Here is a 25,394-nt window from a genome sequence, read left to right on the forward strand (position 1 = left end):
ATATATATATATAAACCTTCTGACATATTACTTTCTGAAGCAGAGAATGTTTTGTTCTCTTTTGTGCTTACCCGGTGTAAGTAGATGAATAGGGGTTGGTGTTTGCTAGTGCTGTCTGGAAAAGGCTTTCCTGCTTTACTTGACCTAGGACAGCTTGCACTTACCTTGCACTGACACCTGGTTTTCTCCTTCCGATCTAGGTTCTGGTTATGACATGTCATGTTGCTTTGACTGTTTTGAGAAATGAGTATTTATCCCTGTCAAATATTAATCTTCTGGTGTTTGATGAGTGCCATCTTGCAATCCAGGATCATCCATACCGTGAAATTATGAAGGTGAGGTTCCAGTGCATGAGTACTTTAACACCTGGTTGAGGAGGAGAAGTCAGTGGGAGGACTGGAGAATTGAGAACCATTTAAGGCAACTTTTGCTACAAAGGAAAAATATTAGCGGAACCATATTTTAGCATGTTCTGGGACTGTGAAATGACTATAATGAGGTAGAAAAATAATGTATGTACTGTATTTGACAGTGGGGATTAAAGAACAATCTGGTATTAACAGAGAAGCTGAATTTGTGGAGTTAGGGTTTTTTTTTTAATTCATTGATAAAATATTTGAGTTTGGGAATGGGCTGTATCAATCCGTTTTTATTACTTTTAAAATAGTGGCTTCTAAAGATGTTTGTAGGGCTCTCTCTGGAATCCTCTTGGCTCCATTTAGTATTTGGCTTATAAGTGCACGATACCTGCATAATAAATGTCTCCAAATCTCCTTAAGTGCATGTGCCTTTTTATATGGTGTGGAAGTACTGTGATATATGTTGTAAGCGTGGCAAACATACTCTGTGCAATGCTAGCTCTTTATATTTTTCAGTATTGCATTTACTTTTAAATATGATGGCTGTTAAATGTTACTCAGTTTTTAGTTTAACCTCCAGTTAGTAGAGAAGAAAATACTAATTCAGTGTTTGGTTCCTTTTGCAACACCTGTTACTGAAATAAAAGTTTCCAGGCTGAACATCTAAAGTTTGCAGTCTGCCAGCTTGATGGTAGATTTGCAGGATAACTGCCCTAAGGAATATAATTTGATTTTACTCCACAGATTTGTGAGGATTACCCATCATGTCCTCGAATCTTGGGATTAACAGCTTCCATTTTAAATGGGAAATGTGATCCTGCTGAGTTGGAGGAGAAGATCCAGAAACTGGAGGAAATTCTAAAAAGCAATGCTGAAACTGCAACTGATTTGGTGGTCTTAGACAGGTGTGTTGTATAATTATGGCTGTTAAATTGATGCCTGCATTTTCATTTTGGATAGAGTAATAAACCAGCAGCATATTTCCTAGTTTAAATTTTAGAGAAGTTTATATGTGATGCTACTACTTCTATTTAGGGCAGAGATGTAATGCTAAATGGGTTTTTGACTACAAAGGCTGGTTGACCTTGATATTCAGAGGTTTTCTGGAGATGTTTTTAAGAAAAAGAAATCAAAAAACCCCAAACAAAACAACTGCAAAGAACCACTAACAAAAAAAGCCATCCCAAAACTAGCAAACAAAACACCCCAACACACCACCAGCCTAAAAAAAAATCACATTCTACAACAAATTTCTGAACTTGTAAAATGCACTTTTGTGCTTGGAGTGTGACTGTCTCATGTCCAGTGTGTGCCATATTGTCACCACTTAGAGAGATGTTTCAACATCCACAGTGCAATATGTTCTTAATGCCAGAAAAGTTCTCTTTTTATTATTTTTTTTTAAATGACCAGCCTGCGTATAAAGGCTGATGAGAGGAAGTAGTAAATATTTAAGCAGCTAAGCAAGGGAGTTAACGAATCTAGAATCCTGTGAATGTTGCTTAAAACAAAGGTGGTGATAATCTGCTGACTTGTTGTAGAGGAAAATGAGGGTGAAATGATTTTTATGTAGCATGTTTTCCTGCACCAGCTGTACTGTATTGCTGAGTTTCAAAGTTGAAAGTGATTATATCATGCTCTGGAACAGGTATTTTGTGTGTGTACATGCTCTAAATGCATTTTTCTGAACCCGTATGAACAGTTTCCTTGAAATAAGTTCTCACTCCTGTTCAAGAACAGTCATTTTTAAACTTGTTTAGAAGAATATATAGACATGAATTTACATGGTGTGGATTGGTTTTGTTTTGCGTATCAAGAGAATACACTTTGGAAAAAACGGTGAAGATGGTGGTCAAGTAAATTCAATTTCTTTGCCTTGAGTCTTCTGATATTTGAAATGAAGATAACAATATTTAACCTCCTTTTTTGGGGGTGTAGTAGAGCAGCATTTTAGAATGAGCTACTTCAGTGTTTGGGGTGGTGGAGATTTTGCTGTATTAAAGTACTTAACTGTATAACTATTGTTCATTATTAATTGATGGTGTGGAAGGAAATGTTCTTGAATATGCATCATGTTGCTGTTGCACTTGCTGTATAACCTTAGCAGGCTGCAGTAGCTCTGCCTTTCAGAAGTTGTGTTTAACTTGATCTTTGCCCTCTTTAAGATATACTTCTCAGCCGTGTGAGATTGTTGTAGACTGTGGACCATATACTGACAAAAGTGGGTTGTATGGACGATTATTAAAGGAATTAGATGAAGCACTTGCTTTTCTAAATGACTGCAACATATCTGTACATTCGAAAGAAAGAGATTCTACCTTAATTTCTAAGCAGGTAAGGATGCCAAGCTATGTGGGAAACCTGGGGAATAGAAATATTGCTGCTGTTTTTTCTTTGCTATGTATTACTGAAGATGTCACAGGTTATCTGAGCAAAACAACTTCTGATCTTTTCAATTCACTAACAGGGCAGATCTTTTTGTAAATGAATGGGGCTTGAATGTTAACCAGTGATAAGAACTTCATCTAGTTTGAGATTCAGATTTGCTTGAAGCACTAAAACAATTCTGCACCCTAACATTGAGAGTCCTTATCTCAAAAGTCAAGAATTTGACATCTTCACAGTCTCCTATGACCTTTGAATAATTCAGTACAGAAGAGGTATCTCAAGAAGTATTCAGAAAAATTGTACCCAGTAGTATTAAAAGTTGATAAAGGAAGAATTCAGGCAAAAATTCCAGCCATAGACATACAGTGTCTGCAGTTTATCTTAGAACAACATTGGACTAGTGCCACACTTTGCTGGGACAGAATTTGAATCTCAAGCTTGTCACCAGCTTTCTGCATGTTTGCCCTGATGTTGTCATGCCAGATGGCAGAGTAGAGTCCAGAAGGTGTAGTGTATTGAGCATGGACCTCACTAGGGGTCCAGGGACCTTTTTTCCCCACTTGGGATTTGTGGTTTGGAATTGCCTCCTGAGTTACAGCTATGAAGGTATGTAAGTCTTTGTTGAATGAGAAGTCGGCAGTGATGTCACATTACTGTTACAGTCCATGAGAAAGCTGAAGAATCTATTTCTTTCTTCAGCCCAAAGTGTTCCAGTTTCCTTTAACATTCTTAGAAACTGACGAGTCTGATGCTGTCCGTAAAATATTATTTAGGCCTGAGGGAAGGATGGTAGATAAGGCTGCATGGAAAATGGAGGTTCTGGTTACTTTTGTGCTGAACTTGAAACTTAATAGGCTAAAATACATATGGAATGCTGCAGCTGAAGGCAGGCTCCATGATTTGCAGAGTCTGGATGAGTGGATTAACTGCTATGCTTCTAAAGCTTGTAATTCTGTGGTTGTTTTCTTATCCAGTAGCTCTCCAAGAAGGTGGAGACACCCATATTAAGAAAAAGAACTGAGTTTCAGCCAAAGGTGCATTCTATGTTGGCACTGGAAAGCATTTACAATTAGTTTGCATAATTTTGCCCTTGAGTCTTACAGCTGACAAACTTCATGGAGGATCATGATACCCTCACAGAAGGGGAGAAGGAAAAGAAATTAAAGCAGCAGCTGAAAACTATCATCTTGACTGTTTTAGTTCAATTGTAGTTCTTCTGTTCTAATATAGGACATCCAAATAACGAGTCTTATTAATGTTATTATCAGTGTACCCCATTTCTGAATTCCTAGTTTGTGTCATCACTTGTCTCTTCAGGAAGAAACAACTTGGCCATCAGATGAGGTGATGATGGTACTCAGGTGCCTGTCTGTTTTCTCTGAGTAGGGTATAGTTCTTGTTTTCCTGTTCCACTTACAAACCACTGGGGTTTGTTTTTCCTTTGAGGGGCTAGTCTTGCTAAGACTACCCTAAGGCCACTGTACAACTTTCTGGTTACATACTTTTGAAACCTTGCCAGTTATCAGGAACAAAGTACAAATGCCCAGTAAAGTATATATTTTATTAGTTTTATGTTGTGTATAAAGAATAAGAATTACTGCTTTGTTTATCTAGCTGCCTCAAGAAGCATTCTCCTTTTTCGTGTAATTATCTTAAGGTAAATTTCAAATTACAGTTCCCCAAAATTTCAAAATATTAATTAAGCTTGGGGTTTTTTTTAGATTCCCAAATGTACAGAGTTGGAAGTTGATTGGTAGTAATTTAAGGGGAAGGGTGGAAACTTGCATTGTTAGAAACACCAAAGTTCCTAAGGGTATCTAAATAAAAAAAGCAGGTTCTGTATGTTTTCATAATAGAAAATTGTCATAATACTCACAAAGATTGTGCTGTAAGAGATTAAAAAAAAGCCCCTAGTCTTAAATGAATAGTTCATGAATGTCCTCTTAGAACTAATACATGAATTCCTTTGTTGTAGATACTGTCAGACTGTCGAGCTGTGTTGGTTGTTCTGGGACCCTGGTGTGCAGATAAGGTAGCTGGAATGATGGTGAGGGAGCTACAGAAGTATATCAAACATGAACAAGAGGAGCTGCACAGGAAGTTTTTATTGTTTACAGACACTTTCCTAAGGAAAATACATGCACTCTGTGAAGAGCACTTCTCGCCTGCCTCACTTGACCTGAAATTTGTGACCCCAAAAGTAATAAAGCTGCTTGAAATCTTGCGCAAATACAAACCATATGAGCGGCAGCAGTTTGAAAGTGTTGAATGGTATAACAATAGGAATCAGGATAATTATGTATCTTGGAGTGATTCTGAAGATGATGATGAGGATGAAGAAATTGAGGAGAAAGAGAAGCCGGAGACTAATTTCCCATCTCCCTTTACCAATATTTTATGTGGAATTATTTTTGTGGAAAGAAGATACACAGCAGTTGTTCTGAATAGGTAAAGCTTCTTATTTTTTAAAAGAGTATTAAAAAGAAAAAAGGCAGACTCAGCTGCTAGGATGTTAATAGCATGAATATGTGCGGGATTGTCTTCTATTTCAGACTTCTGTTTATGAAGTTGGTTTAGGATCATACTGGATCTGTGTAAAGCGTAACAAAAATAGTGGTTTGGACTGTGTGGAGTGGATGGGAAGAGCATGTGTCTTTGAAAATTGTACTCAAGGGCTTGTTTCAGATCTGGGTTTGTAATTTGATTCCTTTAGAAGGCAAAATGTGAGATACTGTACTTAACCTGTAAAATAGGCATATACTGATTTGTATTAATTGCTCTTTATATTTGCAATGGATGTTTGAAACTTTTCTAGCCTACTGAATGCCATAATTCTGGAATTCTCTCCCTGTGAGTAACAGTATTATATGAGCCAAAGCTATAGAAAATCAAATATACCCTTGCACAAATATCTCTTAAGATTAAGCAGTACTACTTTCACAGTTGGTGTTTATAAAACACCAATTCAGTCAAACACTAAGTGCTTTCTTACAGTCTCCACCAATAAAAATAGGAGTATTTGCCAGTTTGCAATACTCTAATTCCTTATCAGTTCGTATTCCTGAATGTGACTCGTGTTAGTTATGTATAAGACTTAAATGCTATGTGCCACAAACTGTGAATGACATATGATTTATTCACCTATCCTGATTTTGTTTCTTTGGTAGGTTTCTCTGATAGTGTAACAAATGTCCTGTGGAAGGTGTTTATTGCATTCTGGAGACCTCTGATCTGACCCCTCTGATACATTTTTGCCTGAGTCAATAGTTTGAGTGAATAACATACTCTTTGATCTGCAGACTTGCCTATGTGTTTTTTGTGAACTTCATCTTTTTTCTTTGCCTTTTCTACATTTTTAAACATGTTCACATAAATCTGCAGTGTGAGGCAAACTAAGCTGTTCAGTGAAATGAACATATTCTGTTAATAACTCCTGAAGAAATAACATCAACAGAATCTGATACATTTTTGCTGAGCTGAAATGAGTATTTCATTACCCTACAGGGAATGAACAAAATTGTGCAAAGTTTTTTCTTCTCTGTTAAGTTACGAATGTGATTTAAATCATGTTGGTTTTCCACTGTGTGTTCTTGTAGACTCTGATTTATGCACTATACTATATCTAACTGCTGTTGAACCTGACAGAATATGGTGTCTAGATCAAATAGGTAATGAAATCAGCCATCTTTAAGCTTTAGGTACCTGGGGTAGAGGTTAGTGCTTGCAAAATGTAAGCATACATATACAAATAGGTAACTTTTGATCCTCTTCTGGAAGCTAACTACCAGATTGACAAAGTGCTCCGTGACCTCAAGTAACACACCTGGTTGACCATCAGATCTGAGCTGTTGGAATTAAGACTGAAATCCTTCCGTGGGGAACCTCACTGTAGGTTCATTTCAGTGCAGTGGATTTACTTCAGGGGCCTCTGATAGTGATAGCTATACTTCCATTGTCTCTGTAGGGGAAAGACTGTCTCCCAGAAAAGGGAGTCATGAGTGTTTGAGTTAGTTTATCACAACTACTTGGCCTTCCACTAATCCACTGTGGATCATTAAATGGAACTAAGTTAAAACACAAGTGTAGTTTTTCTTAAAATATATTCATTACACTAGTATTTAGAGATTTAGAATACCATTCTATGAAGTCCATGATGGCTGAAGAAGGGCAAAATTCATGACATGTTGTACTTTCTGAGTACAGTGAACTGATGTAGTGGCTTGCTGAATTTGGTCTATGTAGTTGAATTCTTGGGCCTATAAGCTCCTTTTCAGAAAAGAGAACATTTTCTAAAGCCCAATTTCCTTCATTGCAGTGCCTCTCAGCTCCCTTAGAGAGGGGTTTGAAAGCAGAAGTTATATTTGAAAAACAACACCTGTTACCTACCACAAATAATACTTTTTTTAGTCATGATCTCAAAATCTTGAATGCTTCTCAGGAGCTTGCCAAAGATGTGCACAGTGAAATGTTTATTCAGATGTTTTTAACTTGTATAACAAGTGAAATAGAGCTAAGAAAGTTTGAGATGCTTAGTTAGGTACTCAATCTATATGACCTAAGAGAAATGCCACGTGGAAAAAGAAGTATAAAAGAAAATAAGGTTTCTGCCCAGTTGTTAACCCATTCTTTCTTAGTATGTCTGTCTCAAGAGCTTAAACTGCATACAGAAGTTTAACTCCATTTAGCCTTGAACTAATAAATTTGCATTTTAGCACAAGAGGATTCTTCTAGTCTGTTTTCACAAGGATGGCAATCTATTTGCCACTTTTCCATCCTCTTGCCTATACTCCCTGTCCAGTCCAGTTTTAACAGATTGCAAAGGAAGCAAGTCTTCAAGGTGTTTTATATTTCCATAAATTTTGTTTAAAACAAACACCAGGAAAAGGGGCAAGACTTCAGGAGTTTTCCAAGGGCAGAAAGAGCAGGGACGACTTTGCCATTTTCCATCTGATTTGGCAGCAGCTTGCATGTGGCTGGGGTCTGGCACAGCACCCATCTTCTTGTATGTGAGGCAGAACTGCTAGATTTATTTGGGAAAGGTTGGAATTACTGTTGGAGGTGTACAGAGGCAGGCTGTTCTTTGGCTATGAGCAGCACCTGGTACTGGACATGATGGATGTGCTGCGCAGCAAAGTAGTCCTGGATGGCTGCAGTGAGACATGCAAGGGATCTCATTTTTTGTATATATCCCTTGAATTTTATTGGCTCTGCTGCTTAAAAACCTGTTACAGTTGAAAAATCCCAGATTCTGTCCATCCTGAAAACTGATCAACTTAACAATGCTGCAGCATACTTACTTTGATTGCACATTGTAATTAAATCCATAAATGCCTCATTTTAGATTTAGTGCATAATTTATGAGCAATCTCCTGCCTTGCCTGTGAAATGAGAGCACTGCAGAAGTGTTTTCTGCTTCTGTAACCTAAACTGAGTGGGAATAAACTGAGAGCATGGATAATCCTCACATCCCTGTTCAGTGTTCCTTTGAAAGAATTGGATTAAGTCTTCCATTTGAGTTAATTTCACAAGGAGTGAACATCTCACTGGGAAGGCTGAGTATTGCTCTTTAGAAAAATGGGTGAACATTTTGTCACCAGTATACTTGAGCAGAATATATATTCTAATATCAAGGAGGATTGCAGTCTTATGCTAACTTCTAGGCTGAAACATAGAATCATCAGCATTGGAGGAGACCTCTAAGATCATCAAGTCCAACCATTAGCCTGACACTCTGCTATAACCCCTAAACTGTATCCTCCAGCATCAGATCCAGACACTTCTTAAAAACACTTCCAGGGATGGTGACTCTATCACCTCCCTGGGAAACCTATTCCAGTGCCTGAACACCCTCACAGGGAAAACATTTTTCCTTACATCTAATCTGAATCTCCCCTGTCTGTTTATAGCATCTTATGTTGAGGAAATGCTTTGTTCAGGGAGCAGTTACAGGTCTTTCTGGTCTGAAATGTGTGTGCTGCATGGACACTCATGCAGGTGTTGCAGTCTCTTGTGTTATCCTTACAGAGGTTTTCACTAGAGTTAGAGGGGTTTTTGAGAAGACTAAGGTCAGTGTTAGCGTGGCTTAATTGTCATGCTTCCATTTTTTCTTTCAATGTAGGTCTTGCAAACAAAAGACTTTTTTTCCATTTTCTGGGTTGTGTGACTTCTAAAAACACATGTAATATTTTTAGGTTGATAAAAGAAGCTGGCAAGCAGGATCCAGAACTGGCTTACATCAGTAGCAATTTTATAACTGGACATGGCATTGGCAAGAACCAGCCTCGTAACAAGCAGATGGAAGTAGAATTTAGAAAACAGGAAGAGGTAACTTCAAGAAAAATAATTTAAACTAGCAGTACCTTCAGAACCTTTTTATTTTCCTCTATGTGTGTCTTTAAAACCAAACCAAACCAACAGGCAGAATCTGGGCCACAGTCATTGGAAGTTCAGGGAATATCTTCGGTTTAACATATATGTGTACTTACTGGAGATACAGATGTTCCTCATTAAAAGAAATAACAACATGTTTGGAGACATTGCTATATCATATTGCATAAACAGAAATTAAAGCTTCATGTAAATTCATGTTTATGTCTAGTCAGATCATCATCTAATTTTTCTGCATTGCATTAGTGGTAATACTGTAAAGAAAATCAAGGTTCCTGACATTTGCAACAGTTAAGCTAGGTTTAATATTTGTTTTTGCCAAAAGTGAATTTGGTAAATCATCAAATGATATAAATTAAAAAAACCCATGATTTTTACTTCATTTCAAGGTCACCCCAGGCTGGGTTGCCCTTCTGACACCACACCTTTCCTTAGTATTGTTTAGTGTATGGTATAAATACCAGAAGTGCCAGCTCCAGAATGTGCTTCAGCCTCAGAAATGGTTGGGAAAAGATGCTGTCCTGAAAGCAGCAATTTTTTTCTTTTGTGCTACAACTGACAAATCGTAAATAAACAGATGGGATCCTCTCCATTGCTTGGGGCTGTAGTAGTTTCTTAGAAACTTGTGATTCCACATACCAGATTTGATTCGTAGAAATCTGCTGGTTCTGATAAATTGTCCTGTTGTGTTTCTGGAAAGGTTTTTCTTTTGTAATAGTTTTATATCTGCATATTTGGACATGTTTTTGGAGTGTCTGAGCCATTCACCTTGGTTTTATTGCCTTTTGTTGAATCTCATGATAGAAACAGATCTCAAACTGGTTTCTCAGATTTGTCTTAATTACTTTTGCAGGTTCTTAGAAAGTTTCGGGCACATGAGACCAACCTACTTATTGCTACTAGTATTGTAGAAGAGGGTGTTGACATCCCAAAATGCAACTTGGTGGTGCGTTTTGATTTGCCCACAGAGTACCGTTCCTACGTGCAGTCAAAAGGAAGAGCTCGAGCACCAATTTCCAATTACATTATGTTAGCAGACACAGACAAAATCAAGAGTTTTGAAGAAGACCTTAAGACGTACAAAGCAATTGAGAAGGTATGTGATCAAAGGAAGTGCATGGTTTGGTTAAATGTAGCATAGTATTTTTAAAGGAAAAAATCTCTCATGTTCTGTTCTTGAAATCTTAAGATCCTCAGAAACAAATGCTCAAAATCTGTTGATACCAATGAAACTGAAACTGAGCCCATTGTTGATGATGACGATGTATTTCCACCCTATGTATTGAGGCCGGATGAGAATAGTCCAAGAGTTACTATTAACACTGCTATTGGACACATAAATAGGTAAGAGGCTTTTCACTTTTTACTTCATGTCTCTGAATAAAAAGAATTTTAGTCTGTCTTGCACCATGCAAGCATAGGCTGGGACATTTTACATGTTTCATCTTAGTCATCTTGACAGGATTTCTCCTAAAAGTGGTCACAGTGGTTTGAAGGGATAATTTGCTTCTTTTGTCTTTATCCTACCAGATGTTCTAGTTCTGATAATAAATGTAATGAAATTGATTCCTGTTTAATTAAAAGCTTCCCTGAAAACATTCAGTTTCAAAGTGGGTACTAAGATTATGCTTTTGTCAAGCTGGCTTTATAAATAAATGAAAGAGCTGTTAAAACTGTAGTTAAATCTTCTAGTTCTGATACTCACATCTGTAATTGCAATCTGCTGTCATGCTTAAAAACACAACCACAATAATTAAGCTGAACAACTGCACAGGACAGGATGGTGTGCTTCCAAGGGAGCTAGTCAATTTAGAGTAGGTAATTAGAGGATGTCTGCAGTGGCAGGAAGATGTAAATATTGTTATACTTCAAAAAAGACAAGGAAGATCATCCAGGGAGCTATGGACTAGTCAGTTTAACTGTAGTCATGTGGAATACTATTGACCATGGCAGCAGTTTCTAGGCACATAAAGGAAACTAGGTTGGCAGCAGCCAACTGAGATTTACTGAGGGCAGTTTTTGATGAAACAGACTTCTTCTCTCCAGTGTGATGAAGTGGTTGACTCTATGAAAAGCAGTGAATGTCGTTTACTTAAGTAAAGCTTTTGATGCAGTTGCCAAAGTACCTTAGTAGCCAAATTCTTGAGATGCAGATCATTTTGGTGGATTGCCTGGTAAAACCTGTCAAAGCAGTCAGATTTGAAGGCTGCAATGGTAGGTGGTTCAAAGGCTGGCAGCTCTTCATCTGTGGCATTACTCATGGACTATTAGGAGGTCCAACAGAGTTTAGCATCAGCACATTTGCATTTGATACCAAGCTGCAAGAGAGGCAGTGAGTATGAGGAGGAAAGGCTGTCATTCAGAGGGGGAACCATGACAAATAGGAATAAGACACCAGTAGACTCAGGAGACACAGTGAAAACCCTGGGACCTGAAAGGAAATAGTCTTGTGCGTAGTTACAACCCTGGAACCACCTTGCTGGGTTTATGGTGAAGGACTTGGAGGGATTCTGCTCAGTAGTTTGTTGAAGATCAGTCAGCAATGTACCTCTGCAGTGCTCAGTATGGCCTGAAAGCATCTTCTGTAACTTTCACACCAGTAAGATAAGGTTCCACTGAAATGTGTTTAAGTTTCAATTTGCAGGTTTTGATGATCTGTAAAATGTTTTGTCTACTTTAGGTACTGTGCTAGATTACCAAGTGATCCATTCACACACCTAGCTCCCAAGTGTAAAACCCGGGAACTACCTGATCACACGTTTTACTCTACTCTCTACCTGCCAATCAACTCACCTCTTCGAGCTTCAATTGTTGTAGGTATTTGGGGAGGGAAAAGCATGGAAATAAGGGAATATGTTGGTCTAAGAATGGCTCTGTGCTGTTTCTACAATTAGTTTCATTGTTGTTAATGATAAAAGCTTTTTGTTTTGTGCTCTGTAACTGTATTTAGATCACTGTATATTTCTGCTATAATCCATTTCCCATCAGTTACTGTTTATGCCAAAGGCAAAAATATTTAGATCATCTTCCCAGTGCCTTGTTGTTTCACACATTTGTCCTTTATTTGGTCAGTAGCATGTTCAGTTCTTGTAATTTTGGTTTCTGTCGCAATACAGAAGCCTGAATATCTTCTCAAAACTGTCAGCATGTATTTTTAAGAACAATTTTGCTTACCTAATATGCTTTTTTTGAACTAATTAAACATGTACAGGAAGTAATGTGCATGACCAAAGTTTTTACGAAGTATTTAAATGTTTGTAGGGTCCTCCAATGAGTTGTGCAAGACTGGCTGAGAGAGTTGTAGCTCTTATTTGCTGTGAAAAACTGCACAAAATTGGTAAGAACTGGAAAATCAACCTTTTTGGTAAAGTATGTTGCAGTTGAGAAACTGAATATGGTATGGATGTTGTACAAGTATTTCTGCTGTAGCTATCTGCTGTAGCTTTTTTTCACTGGTCTTGTTTTGTGATATGATCATGTGCTTACTGATTTAGCTTACACCTTGTAAATTTAGCTTACACCTCATAAGCTATAGGTAAATTTTCCAGGGGAGTATTGTTATGGAACATATTTTGTCTTGAACAGCAGAAGCAGCATTAGTACAAGAGACACAGATTTTGACACCAAATATACTTAAGAAAGGGGAAAAGGGTCTTGTTCTCTAAAATATGTTGATTATAGGTCAGGGGCTATATTCTGCAGCCAAAAGATAGCTTGTTTTTTAAAGTGAATTGTGACAAATTTAAAATAGAAAATATGCAATGCAAAATTTATCGTATCATGCTCCAAAAATGGGACATTGCAGGATTACTTCAGCTTTCTTGTCTCTAGTAGGTATAATGGAGCATATTCTTCATTGTGGAGCATTTTAAAGAGAGTTCCATGTTATGGGTGTTTTGATGAAGTACAGAAGTATTTACATATCTTTTAAGCCAAGAAAATTGTAGGTCTGGGGTTTGTTTTTGGGTTTTCTCTGAGTTAAATCCTTTGATCATTGAATTCATACCAATAAATATTTCCAAGAATAACACCCTGATGACCCAATCCAGCGTTGAGAGTGCACATTCTACAGTAGTGATTTGCTTTTTAGAGTGATAGGGAAATAGAACTGTTCCCTCTTTCCTGGGATAACTCATTGTGAGTGATTTTTAAAGGAGTATTTCAATCACAGGTTGCTTTTGTGGGCAAAAGCAGTTTATTGGTTTTTGATACTTTCATTATAGAATTCAATTTTGTAATTAAAATTTCAGATGTTTTTACTATAAATGAGTGTTTTTGCCCAAAATTCAGTCTTTATCACTCTTTCTGCAGAGTTACACTTTTGGAGCCTTGCAATAGTCTGTGTATTTTAAGAACTGAGGTGAGGTGTTTTCACAAGCAATCTCATCTCCAGCATAAGATCTAAAGGAACCAAGGTTTGATGTTCATACAGCTATGTCTTTGTGCTCTTTCCTAATATTCAGGTGAACTGGATGATCATTTGATGCCAGTTGGTAAAGAAACGGTTAAATATGAGGAGGAACTTGATTTGCATGATGAAGAAGAAACCAGTGTTCCAGGAAGGCCAGGCTCTACCAAACGAAGACAGTGCTATCCTAAAGCTGTTAGTATCACTCACTGCTCTCTACAGCTTTGATAAAATGCATTGTGTGTTTTACAGCAGTGATTGGATTTAGTCTAGTGGTTGGACTCAGCGTTCTTAGAGATCTCCTCCAACCTTGATGATTCTGGTTCTGTTCTATGTACTGATGAAACAGAATTGCCACCTCTGAATCTTACCTGATAAGAATATTTTACAAGTGTAGCATTTATAGTGGAAATGTTTTGCAGTTTTAACTGTGTGGAAACTTTCACTGTTACCTGACTGAGTTTATGGTACCACATCCGTTGGAAGTATGCCTGTGGTTTAAAGAACATACACTTCTGTAAGGTTTGTTGTGTCTGTATTTGCCTAATATGAAAATAACTAGGAGGAAAATTTTCCTGCATTAATAATCGGTAAAATCTTTACCTTCTCTGGTAAATATGCTAGAGCAAAAGTAAGAATTACTGACTTTCTAGACAGATAACTGAACATTGAAGGAGGTGCCTGGGACTAACAACAGAAAAGTAATTTGTTTTTCAGATGTTTGATTTAGTTTTGCAAGTTTACTGGTTGAACACAGAACCTCATAATTTCTGGTTTAAATATAAGAATATCAAATAAATACACTTTTTTAACTTTTAAAGTAGTTCTAAATATTATACTCAATACACTAAAGGAGTCATGCAAGATGCTTCAGTTCTGCATAATTAAGTTATCCACAGATGTGTTACAACAGGTTTCAGCCACATCAGCTTATAAGAATTGGATCATCATTATGGTGTTTTTAGGGGAATCTGTTAATGGTATTTAAATGGTATTTGTAGGGGAGCTTCAAATACTTTTAAATTAAGAGAAAACGGGGAAAAGAATCTTTGTCAGAGTATTTTGCAGCTACTCTGGAACCTTCCGTCTTCCCCTGCAGTTGTTACAGGTTCTGTCTAAGGCTCTTTGACTAGGACAGGTGACTCATCCAGAATCTAATAAACTTTGCATTTCATGGAGAAATCATTACCCTTTGGTCACATGTAGGAACGTCAGCATTACACTCACAGTAGCAGACCGCAGTGCTGTGTTGTACCTTGATGTGCAGCCTCACTTCTTGTGACAGCCCTTCAGTAATTCCATTCCTGCCATCCTCTACGTGCCCAAGTTTTATTAGTAGTTCAAATAATCTGTTATTAGGAAAGTTTTGGCATCACAGTGGGAATGACAGATGAGGAAAGCTTTTTCTTGCCAGATTTCACAAACAGTTTGCATCTTTGCACGGTGTTTCTTGGTGCTGCTTGTTACAAGTGCTTTCCTCTGCTCTGTCCTCTTAAGCTCACTAGTGATTGTTGAAATTGAGGTGATTCATAAAATGCAAGATTATGGTATCTCATTCAGAGCAGTTGATTTGTCAAGTGATGCATCATCCTTTCTCAGTTTGGTTTTTTTATACAGAGACTCTAAGAATACTTTCCCTTGCTTTTGTCCCAACTTTTCACATCTGGAAAAGTAGCTTTGGCAAATGTTTAAGGTCTGCTAGATTCTCTTGGGCTTAATGTAGTTATTAAACTTATGAGTAATTTTCCATTAAGCCAAGGCGATAGTTTTACTACAGTATAACTTTAAAATCCAGGACTACATGTATTGCAATTGAGTTTTAGATAAACAGGAGGATCATTTGAGACCTGCAAAGTAATGAACTCCTACCAAACATAAAGCATGGTTTCTTAAGGTCTATGACAAATATGAGCAGCAGAGTTAAAAGTGCTTGTGGCTGTTGCAAGCTAGAATTGTTATGAGATAACTCTTACAGTGCAGCACCTGGGCAAAGGGGCAGTGATTGAATTTTGTTTGTGCTTTTCCCAAGTGTGTACAAAACATTTTTTATACTTCTCAGCAGTTCTGCTGGGAAAAGAATCTGTATTAATGAAGCTGTAAGTTCAGCTCAGCTATATATGAAAATTGAATTATTGGCATGTAGATTTCTTTTCCTCTTTTTTTTTTTTTTTCCCCCTCCTCTACCGTTAAAGTCCTAAGAGCTTGGATATAAAATGTGCTCCAGAGTTACTGGTTAAATATGGACATTGGCATCAAAGCTTCAGTTGTATTTATGGTGAAGTGCTGCCTGTGTCCTACAGTTAGACTTGCATTTCTAACACAAGGTGGATAACAGTGAGATTAGGGATGTAATGGAACTTGCTTCTTAGCTAATAGAAAGATCTGGGAGCATTGTGCTCCCTGGATGCAAGTGTTTAGACAGATCTCATGGCTGCCATGCCAGGATTCTGACCAAACACATTTGCTTAAGAAAGAAAAGACTAATTGAGTCCAGATTTGTCTTTATTCCCTACTTTTAGCAATGCCTTTCTAAAAAAATGTGTGAATCCTTGTTCAAAGAATACTTTGAACCTCACTGATTTTTATCATGTTAATGTATTTTTCTTTGATTTTTAGATTCCAGAGTGTTTGAGGGATAGTTATCCTAAACCTGATCAGCCCTGTTACCTGTATGTAATAGGAATGGTTTTAACGACTCCTCTGCCTGATGAGCTCAACTTCAGGAGACGAAAGCTATATCCTCCTGAGGATACAACAAGATGTTTTGGCATATTGACAGCCAAACCTATACCTCAGGTAAGGAATCTATCTCCTTTCCTGATTCTGTATGCCTTAGAACCTTCACTTCCACTTACTCTGCACCGCCAGGCTGAGGAGTTGGAAATGGCAGTAACTGCTGCTTGTATCAAGTAACTCCCAGAAAATAAGCAGCAGTATCCATCCAGTCAAGTCACTACTTTGTTTTCTGTCTTTAGGAATGGTACAGTCTGTTCTGTTTTTGCCAAGCTTGTGTTTTACAAATTCATTTCTTACTATTTTGCACTGGCAAATTCAAAGCATCCTTCCTTCTTTGTATGAGGTGTGGTAGGAGTTGATGTATCAGCTTGGCACCTCTTGCTTCTGAAAATTTTTAATAGCAAGATATTTTCTGTTGGTGAGACACAGCTAAGGAAGATTTTTCTCAAATTTTCTATTGTCTGCGTAAGAAAACCTTTCAGGAATAGTCCTAGTTTTCATATTTCTTCCTTCAGAATAAAGAGGGCTTCCATTTCTAATTACCTTTTACAAAGGGAAGAGCTGTAAAACACAAGGAGAAGTATTGAAAAAACCAAATCAGTCATTCTTTAAGCTTTCAAAATCTCATCTGTAATTGAAGGTCCATAATTCTGATCCACTATGATCCAGTTTGCTGTTGGATCAGGCAAGAATTATGTCAGCATCTGAACTAAACAGCCAGGCCTCTGTAGAGGAGTCTTACTCTGGATTTCCTTTTGTGATTTGTTTTGGTTTTGTTCTTTAGATTCCTCACTTTCCTGTGTACACTCGCTCTGGAGAGGTTACAATATCTATTGAGCTTAAGAAGTCTGGTTTTACTCTGTCTCTGCAAATGCTTGAGCTGATAACACGACTCCACCAGTACATCTTTTCACATATTCTTCGTCTTGAGAAACCTGCACTAGAGTTCAAACCCACAGAAGCTGATTCAGCCTATTGTGTTCTACCTCTTAATGTTGGTAAGAGCAAAAATTTGTCATTTACAACTTGTCAGAAGAGCTTAACCTGGAAAACTGAGTTATATGTTTTCCTTTTTAAGTTGATGACTCCAGCACTTTGGACATTGACTTTAAGTTTATGGAAGACATTGAGAAATCTGAGGCACGTACAGGCATTCCCAGTACACAATATACAAAAGAAATGCCTTTTATTTTCAAGCTAGAAGATTACCAGGATGCAGTTATCATTCCACGGTGAGTACTCTATCCATAGCTTAGGTATGTACCTGTTGTATTTATGCAAATACTTGTAGCCAAGGGCATGTTAGTATCTGCAACAGAATTGCTTGTTAAGAAATGTATGCTATTAATCTGAGGGTATCTATCTCAAATAATGGGTTTTTTTCATCAGTAGTTAATCTTATATACTCGGATTTAAGTGATTAGGCCTCCCAAGACTCATTATCTTTTTATTAGGAATAGTAGAGTTCACCACAAAACTTACATAGCATTCTGACAAAACGTTGCCACTTCATCAAGAACTGGCCCAGTGAAACCAATTTTAGTTTGGAAGATTAAGTGGGAGTCCTGTTCTCTGGTTACTGCTTAGTCACACCAAAGGCCTGCTGAAGGAAGGTATGCTGTTTGTGGTGGCCTAATTATTCCCTGTGGACTGACTGGCTTGTGTTGTACCTAGTCTGTTATAAGCAACACTACTTGCTGAATATATATATATAAGATTAATAGAAGGACTTTGTTTTGGCCTCATATGTGTCAGGCTTTTTTGTTTCTTGATCTTTTTCTTTAGAAGGAAGCTTATTAAAAGGCTTATTAATAGTGTTACTTTTATTTAGAGATGTCTATTTAGATATTTGAATAGAAACTTATAAAATATTAGATGCAGCATGTCAAAGTATGAAAACTTAATAGGCAAATCTAACTATTGAATGTTGATTTCATGATTTTTCATTGTGCATGTTTATCACAATAGTATCCAGTGAGCACCAGTAGCCACAATGAAGATGTTGCAGCATTCTGGCTTTACTTTCAATAATACTCTGCCTGTATTACAAGAACAGTGTTGTCTGTGGAAGGCCTGTGAATTTACCTTGCTACATATTTGGGGTTTTGTATTTAGCTTTATTAGGAGGGTTCACACAATCATAGAATTTTAGGACTTGGAATGGACCTTGGAGATCATCTAGTCCCAACTCCCCCTGCCATGGACGGGGACACCTCCCACCAGACCAGGATGCTCAAGGCTTCGTCCAGCCTGGATTTGAACACTGCCAGGGTTGGGCCTTCTACTGCCTCCCAGGGCAACCCTCACAGTAAAAAAACATTTTCCTAATATCTAACCTAAATTTCCCCTTTCAACTTGTACCCATAAGGATGACTTAGTTAAAATGCCAGTCTAGATGTGAGGCAGTGTAATGCCCCAGTCTGCTTGAGTCTTAGAGGGTTGTTAAGGGGATACTGCTCAGTGTGGCTTGCAACTTATATATTGAGAAGAGCAAGAAAAAGAGGGAATAAGAGAGAAACAGACAGATGAGAGAGAGAGAGGAGTCACCACCACCCATGGATCCAGCGTGGTCTGAGCCGCTTTGAATCCAGGGTGGCAGAGCACCACGTCTCGCCGTCCCTTTATGGGTTCCCTCCCCAGGTCACACTTGTGCTGTGCTTTGGGCAGGGCCAAGGTGCTTTTGGCATCATTTTGGGACTTGCAGGGAGGCCACGTGGTCACCGCTGCCATTTTGGGGCTCACGTCAGAGCCATGTGGTCACAGTGTGGACAGGAAGTAACTTTCAAGGCTCAAGGGAGTTTTGGAGGAGCAGTCACAGCTGTACCTATGCAGAAGTTTCCCTGTTCCCCCACTGCTTTGCCATGGGGGTTGTTGTGAGCCAGACAACCTTTCCTCCAGTCCCTGACAGGTAGTACAATCTTTGTATGCAGAGGAACTCAATTTCTACTGGTGGTAGCACATAGGATACTAGACATTAAAAAGCCAAAATATCCTATTTAATTGTTAGGTGTTTGTAATTAAGAAATTATCATTTATAACATTACTGATGTCCAGAGCTTGATTTTGTATGACATTTTGAAGACTTATATCCTTCATTTAATTTAAATGCCTGCAGAGAGAATTTCAGTTTAAGATCAACTTTATTCATCCTTATCTTAGAGCACACTCCTCATTTAGTATTCAAGTTAGCTAAACAAATGATTTCTACAACAACAAAAATCAACCAAAAATCTCAAGTGAACTTTTGAACTGTTTACCTCCTGACCACATTAGAACATGAACTTAGCAAAGCTTTATTCTAATGCCAAAATGTTTGTTTGGTTTTTTTTAGGTATCGAAATTTTGATCAGCCTCATCGATTCTATGTAGCTGATGTATACACTGATCTTACTCCACTCAGTAAATTCCCTTCCCCTGAATATGAAACTTTTGCAGAATATTATAAAACAAAGTATAATCTTGACCTTACCAATCTCAACCAGCCACTGCTGGATGTGGACCACACATCTTCAAGGTAACAACAGTCATATTTATGTCTGATGTTTGTGGTTTAAAGTGCCTTCTTTTCTTTCCTTTTTTAAAATTTCAAATTATGGGGTAAAGCTCAGGGCTTGTGTCTTCCAAAATAGTTATTGATTTTTTTTTTTTGTAAGAGGTACTTAACTTATGTAACAACAACTGTAACTTGAGTCCATTTTTTCCTAGAGGTAACTGTTGTCACTTCACAAGGCATTGAAGTTGAATACCAAGAATAAGTCATCACTTGAGAATGTTTAGGCTAGTAAGTTCTATTCATTATGTACTTACATGACAGTATTTTCACATGGTTTTTAGACTTAATCTTTTGACTCCTCGCCATTTGAATCAGAAGGGAAAAGCACTTCCACTAAGCAGTGCTGAGAAGAGGAAAGCAAAGTGGGAAAGTTTGCAGAACAAGCAGGTAAAAATAGAAGTACCTAATTCAGTGGCCTCTTTTAATAGTGATCTGATGACTTCCTTTACAAGGAAAATTCATTTCTTCCCCTCTCCTCTCCCCAGATACTGGTTCCAGAGCTCTGTGCTATACATCCTATTCCAGCATCGCTGTGGAGAAAAGCAGTTTGCCTCCCCAGCATACTTTACCGCCTGCACTGCCTTCTGACAGCCGAGGAGCTAAGAGCTCAGACAGCCACTGATGCTGGTGTAGGGGTTAAATCACTTCCTGCAGATTTCAGGCATGTATTTTTTCAGTCTGTATTTTTCAGTATGATATCTGACTTCATTGCAAAACAAGGTGGAAACTTAACTATTACTGCATGAATTATAAAACCGTTTGTGTAACTCATGTCACTTCTCAGTGAAACATAGTTTAAAAAGACTTGATTGGGAAGGTGAAGTTACAGGCTGCAGTCACTGGTCTTTCCAGAAGGCTGTGACTCTATTTAACCCTATATGTGCATGTAAGGTGGTGTTGTGATATTTTTTTGTTAACAAGCCCCACATGTATCTTTACAGATATCCTAACTTGGACTTTGGATGGAAAAAGTCTATTGACAGCAAATCCTTCATCTCTCTTCCTAACTCCTCTTTAGTAGAGAATGAAAATTACTGTAAGCACAGCACAATTGTAGTCCCTGAAAATGCTGCACATCAAGGTGCTAATAGAACCTCTTCTGCAGAAAACCATGACCAAATGTCTGTGAATTACAGAACATTGCTCAATGAGTCACCCAGTAAACTCCAAATTGATGTCTCAGCAGAACTTGCAGCAATTAATGGTGTTTCTTACAATAAAAATCTTGCCAATGGCAATTGTGATTTAGTTAACAGAGACTTTTGCCAAGGAAATCAGCTGAATTACTGCAGGCAGGAAATACCTGTACAACCAACTACCTCATATCCCATTGAGAATTTATACAACAGTGAGAACCAGCCCAAGCCCAGCAATGAATGTACTCTACTGAGTAATAAATACCTTGATGGAAATGCTAACAGATCTACCTCAGATGGATGCCCCAAAATGGCAGTGACCACCAGTACTTCAAAAGCTATTAATCTTTCAAAAGACAGAGCAGATTCTGAAAAGAGCCCTTCCAGTGGGTACTCCTCAAAAACTCTCGGTCCTAATCCTGGTCTCATTCTTCAAGCTTTGACTCTTTCAAATGCTAGTGATGGATTTAACCTGGAGCGGCTAGAAATGCTTGGTGATTCCTTTTTAAAGCATGCCATCACTACATACTTGTTTTGCACTTACCCTGATGCTCACGAGGGACGGCTGTCATACATGAGAAGCAAAAAAGTAAGTAGTAACAACCCAGTGATATTCTGTATAAGGCATACTGTAACAAACCATAGATGGGAAATCTTTGCTAGAAAGTTGAATGGGAACAGGTTGGTTTAATTTCACAGCTTTACTGATTATGCATTGAGTAGCATATGCATATTAGGAAGAAAAATACAGGGCTATGGGCTTAGTGTTGCTGTAACTGTAATTGATTGAAGCAGTTTTCTGCAGTTCAGTTTGAAATCTAAACCAGCTGATTACCAGCCTAAGAAAGGACAGGATGGAATAGAACTGGAAGTTCTGGGTTAGTGAGGATATTTGGTGCCCTGAACACTAGAGCTGTGTTGAGTGAAAACTCTTCGTAACAGAAATGTCTGAGGGTTGAGTTAGCAGCACAGAGCCTTAGGTTGTAGCTTTACTTGACCTTTCCTTTGTTTCCTCAGTGAGTTACTTTCCTTGAAAAATTTTAGCGTTGTCTTAGACATGCTAAAAATGAAACAAAAAAATCTTTCAGAACTATTGCATCCAAACTTGTGAAACTATTTTAGAGTAAATGTAAACAGTAGGAAACAGCCTTCAGTTCTACTGCTGTTGGAATAATCAATCATTGAAGTTTTAATTTGGTTTGTTTTTTTTCCCCCACATAATGTGATAACTTGAATTAAATGCTAAGGCTTTGTCTACATCTAATAAAACACATCACTCTGAAAATGAAATTATTGATTAGTTTCATTTCAGAAAATAAGGGCTAAGTAAATTGCACTGTTCAAATAAAGTGATTGAATATTCAGTTCAAATTTCAAGACTCTGAAAACAAACATGGAAAGTGTGTTTAAGAGGAGAAGCAGAACAGAAGTTGATAGTAAAAAAGTAACAGGAAGTATGTTTGTCTGTGAGAATGCTTTTCCCCCTTCCCTCTACAATGTCTAAAATAATTTTAGAGGCTATCAAAGTAACATCTGGATTGTGATTTAATAAGACTTGTAAATAACTTGGAACTGTTTTAACATTTTCTCCTGCCAAGGCTTAGGTCAATCAACCCATAAATAACAATTTTTCATTCCAAATCTAGTCTGAATGTTGATTATTAATACTGGTAATTAATGACACTTGTACAGGTTGTATTTACTATTATTTTAAAAGCAGAGATAAGTTTATTTTGCAGTGAGTATATCATCTGTTAGATTCCTTTACCTGAAATTGCTACACCTAATATGCTTGGTCTTAAAAACAAATGAAAAGGAAGATATGTATCTTGCTCTGAGTTGGCTCTACTGTATTAGAAAAGCTGAACTCCCTTTGATAACTAGAGAAAATGCAAATGGCACAAGATCTGGCTTGACATAGAAGATTGTTTTGCTCCTTTTGCATTTTAACCTATTTATATGTAAATGTATGTCCAGAGGCTTATCAGAATGTTTTTCTTAAAGGTCAGCAACTGCAACTTGTATCGCCTTGGAAAAAAGAAAGGGCTGCCCAGTCGCATGGTTGTGTCCATTTTTGATCCCCCAGTCAATTGGCTTCCTCCTGGGTACATAGTGAACCAGGACAAGAGCAACACTGATAAGTGGGAGAAAGATGAAATGGTAAGACTTTAACTGTGTTGAGGAGTTGTTACTCATGTGTCTGTAGTCTTTCAGCCCTACCTCCTCCCGCCCTCCCTCACCCAGATATTTTGCTATGTTTTCAACCAAAAGAAGTAAATCTGTATCTTTGTTTTCTTTCTGAAACTTTAAACTACGGAAAATGAGAGGAAAACTGATTCTGAACAGAGCCTGAAGTAAGGAAACTTGCTGCACATCATGCAATAATGAGTGCAGATATCAATGGAGAAGCAGAGAAGAAAAATTTCTGCATGTAGTTAGCCTTCTCTCAGGAGTTTTTCTGAAGTTGCTGATGGAAATTTTAAACAGTATTCTCATCACTGCTCTTGCTGCAATATGTTCACACAAAACACTCTGCCTTTTAATAGTGAGTTCACCTTTGTATGAAAAGGAGTTGGGTGTTTTTCACAGTGCTGAGGCAGAATGAGGAGTAGAACTGGTGTGAGAAAATGTTTGATATTGATTGCTGGGAGCTACACTGTTAGCTGCTCCTCATGTAAAATAGACACCCTCACTGCTGTCTCCACAAGCTTCAGAATGACATAACTTAATGAGGAATGATTCACATTATTTTCTGACTAAACCTGCTAGTAATCACAGCAGTCAGTAACGTGACCTTGAACTGTTTGAGGTTGGTTTGGAGTTCAGTGGAAGGAGGTGGAAGGATTTTTTTTTTCATTTTTTTCATTTTTTCCCCCAGTTCTGAAGACCACACTCGGACTATAGAACCACCAGAGGGCACATGAGAGGACTTAGGTGGATATATTGTGCAAATAAATGTTTATTGCAGAATAAAACAACCTGATTATTGTGGATCTGAATTGTGCCAAGATTTCATTTCAAAGAGACTTACTGCTCTGCCTTACTAAAATTGAGATAGTACATTTGGGACTGGAGCTAATTGTTGGGTTTTAAAAGGTTTCAGTTCTCCACAACTTTTCAGTGGCCTCTTCCTCTTTCACGGTCACTGTTTATTTGTAAATAAAACACACAATTTCAGACCAAAATACAGACAGTGATGCAACTAAGAAGTGAGGGGGTTTTTGTGCCAGGTAGGTATTTTGCTTCAGGGATGTAAATTCCATTCTCCATCTATGAGCTGATGGTCTATAACCAGAGATTTCATATGATTATGACAAATTATTACTAAAATATCCTGGTCAAATGTTAGTATTTTTGTGTTATCAAGCTTTTTTTAGAGGCAAGATCTTTGTTCATTTTATCAAATGTCTGATTTAAAAAAAATAAATAAAATCACAGGTGTATTTATCTTCACCTTGCAAGTGGCAGTAGCTTATTCAAGGTTAGTTATTATTTAAGAAAAGGTTTGTTCTTTTGGGGTTCATCATTGATTTATTTTTGAAATGCTGTGTACTGATAAAAAAAAACAACAATCAGAATTGCTTCTTGACTCCTTTACAGACTGTTCATTCTCATTACTTACAGCTTTGTTTTTATCTACATGAAGCAAGGTGTAGACACAGAATAGTTCATATAGATATCCTGCTAATTAAAATTCTGTTTTAAGAAACTTGTGATTGTGAATGAAATTGCAGTAAAAATTATGATTTGTTCAATTTTTACAAAAACAGATGCCAAAGTCTGTTTTGGATCATCCATGTAGACATGTCTCGTTCAGAGACTATTTCAGTGGCAGATACAACAAGTGGTGTGTTAACAAGAAAAAAAATCAGCACTTACTTTTGTTGGGACTGGTTAAATTAGTCTTATTTTGAGTATTAAATTGCTACAAGTATCCAGAATAGCTATCTTAAATCCAGTTTCTTTTTATCTTAAATTCCAATCTCTCTCTGATCAATTAAAGTTATAGAAATCCCTGCTGTGTGTGTGAGATGGGTAATTACAGCAGCAGAAATTCTTTAAGCAGAATGTCTAAGCTAAGAACTTTTATAGTTAATTTTTCCTGTCCTCTCGTTACTAAACCTGCTCCATCCTGATGAAGAACACTGTGATCTATTTCATCTGATAGTTTTAAGTGCTGCCTAGTGCACCTTAGAGATGCCACCACCCATTCCTGGATGGGTGTGTGTTTTGCCCACAGGACATCCCCAGTGGCAGCATCTGGTTCACAGATTTGCCAGATTCAGTGCCTGAGCCCTACAATATGGCATACATAGGTTGAGGGCAGATACAGGCTGTTCCACTTGATTCAGAGTGGTGTTGGCTTTCAAGACCTAGTCCAGAAAAATGCTTTGAATCTGATCTTGCTCCTATCAAATTCAATGGCA

The 25,394-nt window shown here is 37.7% G+C and overlaps 1 protein-coding gene across 1 annotated transcript in view; it reads left to right on the forward strand.

Annotated features, from left to right (window-relative positions):
* The first annotated feature begins 204 nt into the window (after window positions 1–204).
* The window catches only part of DICER1 (dicer 1, ribonuclease type III), a 33,448-nt gene continuing 8,258 nt past the window's right edge, over window positions 205–25,394 (forward strand). The window contains exons 1-18 of the mRNA XM_009074277.1: window positions 205–335; window positions 1,104–1,264; window positions 2,525–2,693; window positions 4,723–5,195; window positions 8,939–9,071; window positions 9,988–10,230; window positions 10,324–10,478; window positions 11,815–11,947; window positions 12,396–12,471; window positions 13,598–13,737; window positions 16,159–16,338; window positions 17,063–17,276; window positions 17,357–17,510; window positions 19,610–19,792; window positions 20,113–20,218; window positions 20,317–20,492; window positions 20,773–21,556; window positions 22,972–23,127. Coding sequence (XP_009072525.1) covers window positions 210–335; window positions 1,104–1,264; window positions 2,525–2,693; window positions 4,723–5,195; window positions 8,939–9,071; window positions 9,988–10,230; window positions 10,324–10,478; window positions 11,815–11,947; window positions 12,396–12,471; window positions 13,598–13,737; window positions 16,159–16,338; window positions 17,063–17,276; window positions 17,357–17,510; window positions 19,610–19,792; window positions 20,113–20,218; window positions 20,317–20,492; window positions 20,773–21,556; window positions 22,972–23,127 — 3,762 coding nt within the window. The 5' untranslated portion in view covers window positions 205–209. The remainder of the gene's footprint in view (window positions 336–1,103; window positions 1,265–2,524; window positions 2,694–4,722; window positions 5,196–8,938; window positions 9,072–9,987; window positions 10,231–10,323; window positions 10,479–11,814; window positions 11,948–12,395; window positions 12,472–13,597; window positions 13,738–16,158; window positions 16,339–17,062; window positions 17,277–17,356; window positions 17,511–19,609; window positions 19,793–20,112; window positions 20,219–20,316; window positions 20,493–20,772; window positions 21,557–22,971; window positions 23,128–25,394) is intronic.

The sequence above is a fragment of the Acanthisitta chloris genome, unplaced genomic scaffold (genome assembly GCF_000695815.1).
Source record: "Acanthisitta chloris isolate BGI_N310 unplaced genomic scaffold, ASM69581v1 scaffold2645, whole genome shotgun sequence".
Lineage (NCBI taxonomy): Eukaryota > Metazoa > Chordata > Aves > Passeriformes > Acanthisittidae > Acanthisitta > Acanthisitta chloris.